The sequence below is a fragment of the Capricornis sumatraensis genome, chromosome 3 (assembly GCF_032405125.1).
Source record: "Capricornis sumatraensis isolate serow.1 chromosome 3, serow.2, whole genome shotgun sequence".
In the NCBI taxonomy this organism is placed as follows: domain Eukaryota; kingdom Metazoa; phylum Chordata; class Mammalia; order Artiodactyla; family Bovidae; genus Capricornis; species Capricornis sumatraensis.
The window spans coordinates 25,381,371-25,395,652 of NC_091071.1; the positions used below are offsets into that span (position 1 = coordinate 25,381,371).

At 47.8% G+C, this 14,282-nt stretch overlaps 1 protein-coding gene across 1 annotated transcript in view; it reads left to right on the top strand.

Annotated features, from left to right (window-relative positions):
* Positions 1–14,282, top strand: part of SYT17 (synaptotagmin 17) — an 81,647-nt gene that overhangs the window by 12,419 nt on the left and 54,946 nt on the right. The window contains exon 5 of the mRNA XM_068969079.1: positions 1,460–2,079. Within this exon, the coding sequence (XP_068825180.1) occupies positions 1,460–2,079 (620 nt within the window). The remainder of the gene's footprint in view (positions 1–1,459; positions 2,080–14,282) is intronic.

Here is a 14,282-nt window from a genome sequence, read left to right on the forward strand (position 1 = left end):
GGAATCTCATAGTCAGACTCCTAAGCATCTGCAGAGTAGGACATGGTTACCCAGGGAGCTTGAACTAGGCAGGTGTTGGTTTCACTTATACCAGATGAGTAAGTTCTAGAAATCCACTCCAGCAGTGTGTGTAAAGTTAGCAGTACTATGTGGAGTACCTAAACGTTTGCTAAGAGAGTAGATCTTATGTTCTTAACAGACACACAAAACTAAGTAAATGAAGAAGGCAGGAGGAAGCTTTTGAAAGTGATGGATAGTTTATGGCATAGATTGTGGTGATGGATTCGTGGGTGCATACTTATCAAAGCCATCAAGTTGTGTAGATTGAATATGGACAACTTTATGTGTGTCAGTCATACCTCAATTCAGTGCTTTGAAAGAGAAAAGAGTACCATGAGGTTATTGCTAGAATAGAGAGATGAGCAAAGATGGCAACAATGAACCTGGGAGCGGTAAACTCTTCTGCTTAATGGGGAGGGGAGAGGCACCCCGAAAGTGACGAGCTGTGAATGTGAGCCTTGAAGGTGAATAATAGTTACCATTCAGTGCCTCTCACCACATGCACGTTCTGTGCTGGGCTCTCTCCACGCATCGCTCAGTGAGTTTTCACCACCATCTTTGATGTGGCTGCTATGATTGGCTCCATGTTACAGATAGGAAAACCGAGTGTGTAAAATGTGCCTGGAGTCACTTGGCTCGTTACTAGAGAGTCACGTGATTCACGAGGAAGTAGCTGGGTTGGAATTTGACCCAGACACTGGCCCCAGAGCCAACTCTGTGAAATCGGAGGCTGGGAATGGTTAGAGTCGGACCCTGGGGCCAGATAGGTGGGGCTTGGATCCTGGCTCCTCCTCCTACCAGTGGGGTTCCCTTTGGTGAGTTACTTAGAGTTTCTGTTTCCTCTTCTGTAAAGTGAAGGTCATCAGTTCAGTTCAGTCCCTCAGTCGTGTCTGACTCTTTGCAACCCCGTGAATCGAAGCACGCCAGGCCTCTCTGTCCATCACCATCTCCCGGAGTTCACTCACACTCACGTCCATCGAGTCGGTGAAGGTAATAGTCACTGGCTAATGCCTTGTGAGGGTTGTGAATGTGAAAGTGTTAGTCGCTCAGTCGTGTCCGACTCTGCAAGCCCGTGGACTGTAGTCCGCCAGGCTTCTCTGTGCATGGAATTCTCCAGGCAAGAATACTGGAGTGGGTAACCATTCCCTTCTCCATGTATGCAGGGCATTTAGAGCAGTGCCTGGCGATTAGCTGTCGTGGAGATGAGGATATTTGTGCCGCTGCCCTTCCTCTCATAGAGTAAATAAGAGGATTTCCAGGAGTGGAGAGCATATGGAAAGAGCGTTATGAAGCAGAGCAAACAATGTGAGAATCTACGAAAGGTCCTTGATCTCACACATCGGCCCAGATCCAGTCCAGTACTTGGTGGTGTTAATTGTTATTTCTGCTGGGTGTGTAGGTCTCGAGTCCAGACGGCCCAGCTCTCCACTGATCGATATTAAGCCCATCGAGTTCGGCGTTCTCAGCGCCAAGAAAGAGCCCATCCAGCCCTCGGTGCTCAGACGGACCTATACGCCGGATGATTACTTCAGGAAGTTCGAGCCCCGCCTGTACTCCCTCGATTCCAACAGTGACGACGTGGACTTCCTGACGGACGCGGAGATCCTGTCCAAGTACCAGCTGGGCATGCTGCACTTCAGCACGCAGTACGACCTGCTGCACAACCACCTGACGGTGCGCGTGATCGAGGCCAGGGACCTGCCGCCCCCCATCTCCCACGACGGTGCGCGCCAGGACATGGCGCACTCCAACCCCTACGTCAAGATCTGCCTCCTGCCGGACCAGAAGAACTCCAAGCAGACCGGAGTCAAACGCAAGACCCAGAAGCCCGTGTTCGAGGAGCGCTACACCTTCGAGATCCCCTTCCTGGAGGCTCAGAGGAGGACCCTGCTCCTGACCGTGCTGGACTTCGATAAGTTCTCACGCCACTGCGTCATCGGCAAGGTGGCTGTACCTTTGTGCGAGGTCGACCTGGTGAAGGGTGGTCACTGGTGGAAGGCGCTGATTCCCAGTTCTCAGGTAAGGGGTGGGTTGGCAGTGTCTCCTGCTGGGAGCTTTGTAAAAAACGATTATTATTTTTTTAATCTCAGAATTTAAGTTTTGTTTGTTTGGGTTTTTCTTTTTTTGCATTTTTAAAACTTTTGATTTTGAAATAATTTTTTGACTCCCAAGAAGTTGCAAGAACGGTACAGGGAGTCCTGTGTGTTCTTCATCCACCTTCCTGGATGGTAAATCTCGTACGATCTGTGTACGCTAGGATACCAAGAAACTGCTATTTGGTAGCTAAACTAGACCTTATGCAATTTTCCCCAGTTTTTTTTTTTTAATGTTTATTTATTTATTTGGCTGCATTGGGTGTTGGTTGCGGCACACAAGATCGTGAATCTTTGTTGCATCATGTAGGACCTTTAGTTGTGGCGTGTGGGATCTAGTTCCCTGGCCAGGGTCAAACCCAAGTCCCCTGCATTGGGAGTGCAGAGTCCTAGCCACTGGACTACCAGAGAAGTCCCTTCACCAGCATCTTCTGTGTGCGTGTGCATGTGTGTGTGTGTGTGTAATTCTATGAAATTATAGCACATGTATGGATTCAGGTAACCAGCACTACCCTGGAAACATTTTGTCATTGATGCTGGCTTATTTACTAAGAAGAATTATTGTCCAGAGTATGAAGCTATCTGCCATTTTGACTTTCAGGAATTGATCTGGGAAAAATAAGATGAGGGCTGAAGACCAGGATAATGGATGATTGCTTTTCAGGTGAATTGTAAGATTAGCTTCCTTCCCTCTTCCAGCCCAGTGACACGCAGCGGGCTGCCTGGGGAGCTACCCATGGACCAAGCCCTCTCCCCAGTGGGCTTTAGGGTACCTTTCTGGGGCATTTTGTGGGCTGGAGGATAGCAGTGCACTCACTGTGGGTGGAAAGATGTGGGGGGAGTCCAGGGGAAAAAGATCCAGTTGGAGGCTGGTCAAGACCATCCATGTCAGACAGTGATCCTTGTAATGCAAATAGGATTACTTTGCATTGAATACACCAAGGTGCTTCTAAAGCTGAGCTCTGCCGTCCAGGGATTTGATCATCCAGCATCACATTTGGGATGCACGTGTTAAACATGAGGACTGGAGGGGCTGCTACATTGTATGTGTGTATATACACGTCTTCAAAGTTATCACTCTCTTAGTTTGGATTCCCCAAGAAAAAGAAGACTCTTCAGGCAAGGAAGTCATTTAATAGGGAGGTGACACCAGAGGAAATACCAAGAGCAGGTAGGAATGTCACTTAAAAGATGCAGATATCAGGCCAGCCACCACTGTGGTGACTGGAGCAGAAACCTGTTAGAGGAGCCAGGAGCCAGTGTCGGACACAGGTCTAAGAGCCTTTCCTTCCAAGAGGCGAGGGAGCTGGGGTGTTAATACACCACCTCCTGTCAGTCACTGAACGAGGGCTGAGGGGTGGGGAGGTTCATTTCCTGGTATTTCTGGCTTGTGACACTGGCGGGTACAGAGCCCCTTGACATCCACAGATGCAAAATATGTACAAGAGCTGGCAGATTCATGTAGGCAGGAATGATCACTGTCAGGAGAAAGTAGTTAGTGTCTGCTGTAATCCTAAGTTTGCCTTCCCATCACACAAGCGGGATATATGGGATCATGTCGTGTATCCTCCTCGATATTTGAGATCGAGGTTTTCAACTGCCAAGAAAATTATGTGGACAGAGGGAGACCCACCAAACACGATAAATTCCAGATTCCACTCTTTGTGTCAGGGCAGAGCCCTGGAGGGGGAGGGTCTGGACATGCCCACAGGTTGGCTCCTCTAGGTCTTGGCTGAAGTGTTATTGTGGCTGAAATGGAAAGTTCCAGGTGCACCTGCCCTGGTATGGTTCCTGAAAGCTGGGGCCAGGGGCTGGGGGTGGGTGCAGGTCGTTAATTTAGGAGGTGATCCCAGGAAGCAAGAGGAAGGGTAGAGGAGGAGACAGAGAAGGAGGGACGTCAAAGCCAGGGGTGGTTCTGAAGGGCGCCATTCTGGCCGTGGGGTGGGCGTGGACTCCATCCTTGCCCAGTGGCCAGGTGGGTTCCCCAAACCTCACAGAAGGGCTGGGCAGAAAAGAGAAGGCGCCCAGGCGTGCTGCTCTCTGCCTGAACTGAGACTGGGCTGTGGAGCATCCGTCGCTTCACCCCCGCCCCGGGCACACCCCATCCCCTTCTCCTCCTTTGCTTTTCTCCATGGCACTTACCATCCCATAGACTGGGCATTTTATGGTCTGTCTCCCCTGCTGGTATGTGAACCCCACGAGGGCAGTAACTTTTGTCTGTTTTGTTCTCGTCTTTCTCCCCTGCTCCTGGAACAGTGATGAGCAGCTGATGGTGCTCAGCAATATTTACTGAATGAGTGGAGGATGGAAGGATCCCCAAAGCGAATTTCCTTCTTCCCTCCCTCCCTCTTTCCTCCCTTCCTTCTTCTTCTTCCTTCTCGTGTAATGAGAGGCTCGTGGAAATCGAGGCGAGAGTCTAGACTCATCTCAAGCTTGCTCTGGAGTATGTGCTCTTTGAGTGGGCACATCAGCTGTCTGTTGGGGTGTCTAGAAGCAGAGCTTGAGATAGAATTTCGAGGTGGCTTAGTTTCCTTAGGGTTGTTGTGACAAAGCACCACAAATTGGGTGGCTTAAAACTGTGGTTTATTGTTTTACAATTAGGAGGTTTTGAGTCCAAGATCAAGGTGCTGGCGGGGCCGTGCTTCCTCTGAAGCCTGGAGGGGATCCTTCTTGCCTCTTTCCAGCTTCTAATGGTTGTTGGCAATCTTGGATTATAGCTGCATCGCTCTGATCTCGGCCTCCCTCCTCCCATGGCCTTCTCTATGTGTGTTTCTGTGTCTTTTCTTATAAGGACATCAGTTGGATTAGGGGCCACCCTGTTCCAGGATGACCTCATCTAATCATATCTGGAAAGAAGGTCACATTCTGAGGTCCTGGGGGCCGGGATGTCAGGTCACCTTTAGGGGACACAGTTCAACCCACAAAGGGGTGCAGGAGAAAACCCTGCAAGGCAAGCTGTGAAGGGGCCTAGGTGAGGGTGACCACGAGCGAGGCTGAGCCTCTGCCTGGTGTGTGGTTGGGAGGGGAACTCTGGATCCTGGACTTCACTGCAGCGTTTCTTCCTTTAGATAAGGGAGCCAGCCAGCCCTGATCACAGGTCTTTGGTGGGGACCAGACTGGGAAATCTGATTTTTAGCCGGGCAGCCCTGGTCCTCCCTGAAGCCTCTGTTTCTTTGAAACAGTGGTTCTAAACAGGGATAGTTTTAGTCCCAGGACATTTGGCAGTGCTGGGAGAAATCTGGGGTTTGGTGGATGGGATAGTTCTGGTGGGTAGAGATTAGGAACGCTGCTAAACTGCCTACAATACACAAGACAGACCCCACAACACAGAAGATCCAGCCCCAGATGGTCCATAGTGCTGAGGATGAGAAAGCCTGCTGTGTGGTGAAGGAGAGGGTGGAGGGTGGAGGACAGAACAGGGTCTCCCATGAAAAGGTGAGATGGGAGCTGGGCTGTTCCCTGTTGGGGAAGGAGGGTTTTCCAGGGAGAGACAGTGGTCAGGGTTAGGCCACAGGGCAGAGCTCCAGGGAACTGCTTTGCTTGTCGTTACAAATGTGGTAAAGGAGATACTGGTTTTGAACAAAAATCCACATCAGGCAAAATAAGCCTGCATTGGAGACAGAAAATAAAATCCACACACAGTGTGCCCAGGCGGTCACATGGCCATCACCGCTGATGTCCACTGGAGGCAGGCGTCTGTCTTCAACAAAGCGCTCCGAGGACGCAGCTGTGTGTGGGGTGGAAGCAGTTTCTCGTTTTCAGCCTGACTTCACAGTTTGTGGGTCAGAGTGACTCCGAGGGTCTGTTAGTCCTACAGTCTCCACCGTGGGGACCCCATGCGGACATGGGCTGCTGGTTGTAGGATCAGCATGTAGGCATCCTTTGGCTCATGGAGAATGTCTCAGCTGTTTTGTGCCTTTGAACACAAGACATGAGTGTGTCTTTGATCTTGGCATTCAGGAAATCAGCAGCTAATGGAACTACTGCAAACTGGGCCTCATTGAGAAGGTTGGCTCAAAAGATAGTGGAAATGAAGACATAGGGAATATGAAGGGTGTGGGATGATTGATGTGGTATGAAGTTAAAATGGACGCCTAGAGAAATTCTCTCATCCGAGTGGATTGAAATGAATTGATGCTTTGGCCATTTAGAGGTGAAATCCATGTAGTCTCAACTGTTTTTTAAAAAATTGTTAATAATTGTGACAAAACACACGTAACATGAAATTAACCATCTTATCCATTTTTAAGTGTACAGTTCATTGGTATTGAGTATATACATACATCGTCATCCCCATTCATATCCAAACTCTTCATCTCACAAAATAAAGCTGTGTCTTCATTAAACAGCAGCTCCCCACACCCTGCTGGCCCCAGCCCCTGGCAGCCACTACTCAACTTCCTGTTTGACTTCTCTGGGTACTTCCTATAAGTGGAATGACACAATATTTTCTATTTGAGGCTGGTTTATTTCACATAGCATAATGTTTGCAAGGTTCATCCCTGTTGTCGCCTGTGGCAGGATTTCCTTTTGAAGGCTGGGTAGTACTCCATTGTGTGGTTAGATCACATATTGTTTGTTCATACATCCATTGATGGAAGCTTGGTTGTTTCCACCTTTTGGTTATTGTGATTAATGCTCCTGTGAACATGGATGTACAGTTATTTCTTTAAGGTTTTTTTAAGTCAGAAAAAAGTTCAGGATGAAGGATATTCATTTCTCTAGAGATTGTGTTGTTTGGGGAAGGAAGGAGGAGGGAGCTGGAGAGAACAGAGGCCCCGTGGACATGCTGGAAACTTACAGAGCTTTAGGAGGAAACAGAGTTTTTGTTCCAGCCCTTTCACTAGTTCCACTGGGACTGGCGCCATGTAACCTCATGAATCTTGGTTTGCTCATGTCAAGTGGAGACATGGAACCTACTCCCCCCTCCCTTGCAGTGCATCTCGCGGAATGTAAACTCTCCTCAAGAGAAATTAACTTCTGACTGTGAAAGCCTCTCAAATTAAGGAAAATTATGAATAGACTGTACATTATAAATATGCAGTAAAAGTATTGTACATACATAAACCATCCATATATGTAGTCAATGAGTATTTGTTGGGTGCTTGTCATTTTCTAGGGACTGGGGCTACTAATTTCACTTTACACTCATGGGGGTCAACTGTGAGCTAAGCAATGTTCTACACATGCTCACTTGTTTATCTCACAAGCGTTCATTTCACAAAGGGGGAAAATGGGCTGTGGGTCTCCCAGATGTCAGTAAGTTCTCTCAGCCCCTTAAGGCAGAGAAAGGTTAAGTGATTTGTCCATGCTCAGTAGTAGAACTGAGGCCCTTTGGCTTAAACAATGATATGTCATAACCAAGGCATTAGACTGGTTCTCTGCAGCAAGCAAAACAAAGCCGCTGACCTCAGGGAGCTTATGTTCTAGTGGACAGAGGCGGGCAGTGAGCGAATGAGTTAACACATCATGCCTCTTGGCACTGTCTCTGCCAAAAGGAAAAATAAAGCTGGATTAGGGGCTGGAGAGGGGTGGCCGGGTGGTGAGAGTGGGGAAGCTGTTCCAGGTGGGTGAGGAGATGGCATTTAAGTAGAGAGCCAGGAGGACTGAGGGAGTGAGCCTGGGAGATGTTCAGGGAAGAGCATTTAAACAGTGAGTACAGAAAGTGCAAAGGCCCTGAGGCAGGGGGTGAGGCTGGAGAGTGAGTGAGGGGAGAGCATCAGGAGGTGAGGTTGAACTGAGAAAAAAGTCCACATCACTTCGACCTTGTAGGCTGAGGTAAAGACTTGGATTTTGTTCCTAAGGGTGTGGAGTGTTTATTCCCTGGAGTGTTTTGAGAAGGAGGGGTGACCCAGCCAGGCTGCCTGGAGAGAACTGTCACTGGGGGAAACACTATACTTATTTCCAAAATATATAAAGTACTCCAATGACTCATAAATAAAAGACAGAATTCAGTTTTTAAATGGGCGATAGTTTCGAACAGATGTTTCACAGAAGACACATGCAAACGATTTAAAAGCACGTGGAAAAGTGCTCAACTTCATTATCCATAGAGACATGCAGGCTAAAACCTTAGTGAGGCCACACCTGTCAGAATGACTGAAATCACCAAGACTGACAACACCCAGTGTTGGTGAGCACGTGGAGCCACTGGAACTCTCAGACAGTGTTGTGGGCGCATCATGTGATGTGACCCCTTAGGAAGAAATTCTAGTAGTTGCTTGTAAAACTAAACAAATCTACCCCATGCACCAGCAGTGCCACTCTGAAGAGAAATGAAAATGTAACATCTACACAAAAACTTGTACATGCACGTTCAAAAAAACTCTATATGTGATGCTGCTGCTGCTGCTGCTAAGTCGCTTCAGTCGTGTCCGACTCTGTGCGACCCCATAGACGGCAGCCCACCAGGCTCCCCCATCCCTGGGATTCTCCAGGCAAGAATACTGGAGTGGGTTGCCATTTCCTTCTCCAATGCATGAAAGTGAAAAGTGAAAGTGAAGTTGCTCAGTTGTGTCTGACTCTTAGCAACCCCAAGGACTGCAGCCTTCCAGGCTCCTCCATCCATGGGATTTTCCAGGCAAGAGTACTGGAGTATGGTGCCATTGCGTTCTCCTCTATATGTGATAGATAGCTCCAAACTAGAAATTGCCCAGGTGCTCATCAACAGAGTAAGGGATGACAAATTTATTATTTATTCATATAATGAAACATTATTCAGCAATAAAGGAAAAAGGATACACACAGGTATTGATACACATAGCATGGATGAATGTCGCAAACATTATGCTAAGTAGAACATCCTGCTGACATCCATTATGCAAAATAGAAGCCAGACCCAAGAAACCATGACTTGCATATATATAAAGTTTAAGAACTGTATAAAGTTATATATATATATAAAGTTTAAGAATCACAAAATTAATCTATGGTGAAAAATTGAAACAGTGGTTGTGAATGGAGAAGGGGATTGACTGGAAAGGAGCCAAACAGAAATTTCTGGACTCATAGTATCGGGACATTGGATACACAGGTGTATGTGCTTTCGAACTCTTCACTTAAGGTTTTTACACTTTGTTGCATATAAATTTTACCTGGAAAATGAAAGAGCCATAAACATTGCATTTTGGTTAATATGCCTGCTGAAGTGTTCAGGGCCCTAGTGCCTGCAACTTACTTCAAAATGCACTCAAAAAAGATCAGTAGATATGCAGTAAAGCAGTTACAGCATGCTTTTAAAATATTAGTTGCAGAATTAACGTTAATAACTGTTCATTTTAGGGTCTTGGTGATGTATTTGAATAGGTCCATAGTATAGTTATTTTAGCTTCTCTGTATTTGGTAAAGTTCATAAGAAAATGTTGGGGAACACCGGTTAGGAGTAACATGCTGCAGGCTTCCCGGCGGGAGGTGGTGCTGGCTGGACCCGGGTAGAAGGAGGAGTAAACAAATGGCCAGCTTGGGAGATGATTTGAAGGGAAAGTCTTTGATGCCCAGGGCCAGCCCTTAGACTTTACACTCCAGTTTCAGGGGTGCTGTTCCTGAGGGCTTTCAAGCAGAGGGGGGATTTTCAAACAGGGGATGCCACTGTTGTCTTCACCAGCAATCAGAATCAGTCAGGAGCTGTGGCTGTGGGGCTCCCAGATCTCAGCCTCCCAGATTCCAGTTTCCTAAGACTTGAATGAACCTGCTCTTGAGGGAATGTGCTGGGAGATTCTGATGCAGGTGAACTGTGGACCTCATTCTGGGAAGGAAGCACTTGGGTGGCCGGTGGAAGGCAGAAAGGGCTTGGCTATTAGAGCTGGACAGACACGTCTGAGGTGTGGTCTCGCTGGTCAGCTGCTATGATGGTTTAATGAGCCAGTCTGGCTGCTGTTACCATTGTATTTTATGGAGTCAGGCTCAGGGTGATGTGCTCTTAGACATTCTTGGGAGATAATTCTGACTCGTATGGGGTGTGGTATCTTTTATTAGAAAGCCAGATTGCCTGCTGAGGAAGAATATTTGCTTTGAGCCTAGAAGAAAATGTGCTTAGTGAAAAGTGATATTTGCACACGTGGCTGCTGGATATTTATGTTTTGAAAACTACTTTAATATGAGACTTGTTTTATCCAAAGGAACCCCTCTTAGATCTTCGATGCCTATAACTCAGAATCCCATGGCCTTGGAAGTGAAGCCTGTGTGTGTTTCCTCTGCTGCAGAAAAGTCAGTTCAGTTCAGTTCGGTTCAGTCACTCAGTCGTGTCTGACTCTTTGCGGCCCCATGAACTGCAGCACGCCAGGCTTCCCTGTCCATCACCAACTCCCAGACCTTGCTCAAATTCGTGTCTATTGAGTTGGTGATGCCATCCAACCATCTCATCCTCTGTCGTCCTTTTCTCCTCCTGCCTTCTGTCTTTCCCGGCATCAGGATCTTTTCCAATAAATCAGTTTCATTGGCCAAAGTATTGGAGCTTAGAAAAGTCAGAGGTTGTAGCAATAATTGTGTTCTGGTTCTCACCACGTGCCAGACCCTGGGCTCAGTGTGACTCTTATGATACCCCTCCAGATAGATGCTGTTGGCACCTGCATGTTATAGTTGGGGACCCTGAGCCTCAGGAGGGCTTCCCTTATGGCTCAGCTGGTAAAGAATCTGCCGGCAGTCGTTCCCTGGGTTGGGAAGATCCCCTGGAGAAGGGAAAGGCTACCCACTCCAGCATTCTGGCCTGGCGAATTCCATGGACTGTATAGTCCATGGTGTCACAAAGAGTTGGACATGGCTGAGTGACTCACTTTCACTTTTCTGAGCCTCAGGGAGGTTGAGAAACTTACCCAAAATTGCACAGCTGTGGTATGGACTTGAACCTGAGACTCACTCCAAGCCCACATGCATGACCACTACAAATTAATCTAATAAAGGGGAAAATCCTGGCTGAGGACTTTCAAAACTGACTTAACTTGATAAGCGTAACTTGAATGTGATAAGACTGTATTCCTCATAAGTATACCCAGGTTTTTATCTCAGTATGTATCTTGCTTCTTTCTTAAAAAAATTCTGTTTGCTTGGAACCTCTTAAGTGCCTTCAGAGTCTAAGGAGTGAGCTGGTGGCCGTCCTTAGGGACACCAAACTGATTGGATCTTTGGAAATGGCCAAAGGACAGTCTGATTTGGTAACCAAGAGAAATATCAGTGTGGGGACTTCTGTTTCAGTTGAGCAATAGAAGCAAAATTGCATGCTGCTGCTGCTAAGTCACTTCAGTTGTGTCCGACTCTGTGCGACCCCATGGACTGCAGCCCACCAGGGTCCGCCGTCCCTGGGGTTCTCCAGGCAAGAACACTGGAGTGGGTTGCCATTTCCTCCTCCAGTGCATCAAAGTGAAAAGTGAAAGTGAAGTCGCTCAGTCGTGCCCGACTCTCCGCGACCCCATGGACTGCAGCCTACCAGGCTCCTCCATCCATGGGATTTTCCAGGCAAGAGTACTGGAGTGGGATGCCATTGCCTTCTCCAAAATTGCATGACTCTGAAGTAAATAAATTTACTTTCTTATGTGTCCCCAAATCTTGGTTACAACTGACAGAACCCTGTCTCAAACTTCCTTCTGCCAAAGACGAAAGTCTGGTTGTGTGAGCTCCAGCTACCACCGAGTCTGAGGGGTCTGGTTGTCCTGGGAGCCCTCAGCTGGAATGTTCCTCAGCCTGCCGCCCTCTGTTGTCTTTCTTCTCAGAAAGGCGCTTCCCCTGGGGAAGCAAAAGTGGCCGCGAGTTGCCCCGGGCTTACCTGCCAGCTGGGCAGTACTTGTGTAAAGTTCTAGAAGTCCCAGGGAGGATTCTCAGGGGCCTGGCTTCCCTCACCCCACCCTCCTCATGCACAGTGGAGGCTGGCTCATCACAGCCTTTGGAGGCCTGGAAGTGAGAAGGACTGTGGTTTCAGCGAAGGAGCATGACTGTCTCCTCACTTTACAACCACGGCCACAGTTTTCTCTTTGTTATTGTGGAGCATGTTCACCAGCGCCCAACAGACACAGGTTGAAGGATGCTTCCAGGAATCCATATATCCAAGGAGAGTGTGTCATTGAACCAAACTAGGGTCCACTTGCCCTCAAGCAGTAAAGCCAGTCTACTAACATCAGGTTGTGGTGAAGGAAAGTACAGCCTTTATTTCAGGACACCAAACAAGGAGAATGGGCAGCTCATGTTCAATAGACTCAAACTTCCCAATGAATTTCAGGGAAGAAGTTTTAAAGGCATTGTGAAGGAGGGGGCTTCAGGGTACATAATCAGCTTGTGCACGATTCTTAGGTAGGTTGGCATCAAGGTGAAGTTTCAAGCATCATCAGGCCTTCTGGTTTCAACCAGTCTAGGATCTATATTCTCGCAGTCAGCTTTTTCCATCTGTTGGGGGGGGAGGTCTACTTCCTGTAAAAACAACTTAGGAATATGTGTCAAGTCTTTATCTGTTACATATCTTTCAGGGAATCGGGGGTTTTTTGATCCGTGGATTTATAGTCTAAATTGTTACCAGTGTCTGAGTCCAGTAGCTATTCTTTGTTTCTGCATCTTCAGTTTCCTAATCATCAACTTCTGAGCCAGTCTTTAGAGACTCAGGGGAAGCCTGGTAGAGCTAAGCAAGAGACTTTAACTTCAAAGGACAAGGACACAGGGTCCTCTGTGTGGTTTCAGTGCCCCCTTTTCTTTGATGCTCCACAATCTTGAGGGGAGCAGGTTCAGGAAAAGAAAGGAAGTAAAGTTTTGGATAGAGAGGCTAATCATAAACTCAGCAGAGGAAGTCAGTTTTAGGGGGAACTCAGTCTCAAGAGGACCCTGGCATCCAGAGACTCCATGGGCAGAGAGTCTGAGGGCTGGCCAGGGCTGGGGGCTGTGGTATACCCACAGTATCACCACACTTGACCTTGTCATGTTGAGGGCTCTGAGTGTAGGGTCTTCCACGTTCCCCCTTCCCTCTCCATTCTCCTTTTCCCTGGGCAGGAAGGTGTGAAGCAGGTGAGCAAGACCACTGACCAAGCAGATGCCCGTGGAGAAAAAGGCTCTGGTCTCCCCTCCTTGAGGAGGCACCTGACCTTTGCAAGTGACCCTCCAGGCAGCCATCTCTCTCTGTTTTGAGTGGGTGGGCAGGGACAGTCACCAGCCCTTCCCACCTGGCCAGTGTCTCCCCTCTGCTCATAGAGGTGGTGAAGGGGGATGGTTTTGAAAACTGCTGGACCCAGTCTCTGCCTCTTACAAATCCCAAAGGGAGGCACTGGGTCCAGCTGATGCTGGCCCCGTTATTGCTTCTCTTTGGTTCCCAGCTTTGGGCCCGGGCAGCCAGCTCTGTGGTCAGTAGGCAAAGTCCACCCACCCCCCCACTGCATTCTGTCCATGTACAGCTAAAGGCTTGGCCAGACCCTCTGTGACATCAGCTTTTGTGATTCATTCTTTGTATCTTTTTAGAAGGAACTTGATAGGAAGGAACTTGAAGGAACTTGATAGGTGTTTTTTTTAATTGAACGAATATCGTTGTGTAAAGAGTATTAGCTTTTGAGTTAGACTGACCTGGTTACGGTCCTGGCTTCACCATTTACCAGCTGCATAAACTTGGGTCCTATTCCTCACCAGTAAATTAGGGATGATAATTCTACTGTGAGGGGAGTTGGGGGAGTAATGTGAAGATAAGAGTAATTTGAGTTGACTTACAGAGTACTCACCATGTGCTAGGCACAGTGCTAAAGCTTCTGTTGTAGTCACTGTTGTCATCATCCCATTTTATGGATGTGGAAACTGAGGCATGTATGAAGTAACATGCCCAAGGCCACAGAAATGGGATTTGAACCCATGCTGGTTCACTTCAGAGGCTGTGCTCTTAGCTACTTTACTACGTTGCCTCTTAATAAACCAAGATCTGGCTGGCAACGCACCTGGCATATATTATTGCACTGAATAGTAGTGACCAGGTACTCAGGCACCAGAAGGTTGGGAGAGGGAACTGAGGAGGGAGGAGGCCGAAAAAGAGGGAGAAGACGTTGGGAAGCAATTGAGATTGAGCTGTGAGGAACTGGCCGTAGAATCCAATTGGTGTTTCAGTGTATAATTTACTTTGGTCTTAACCATGCTCCAGCCAATTTAGGACATCTTTTAATAGCAAAAATGGTGACG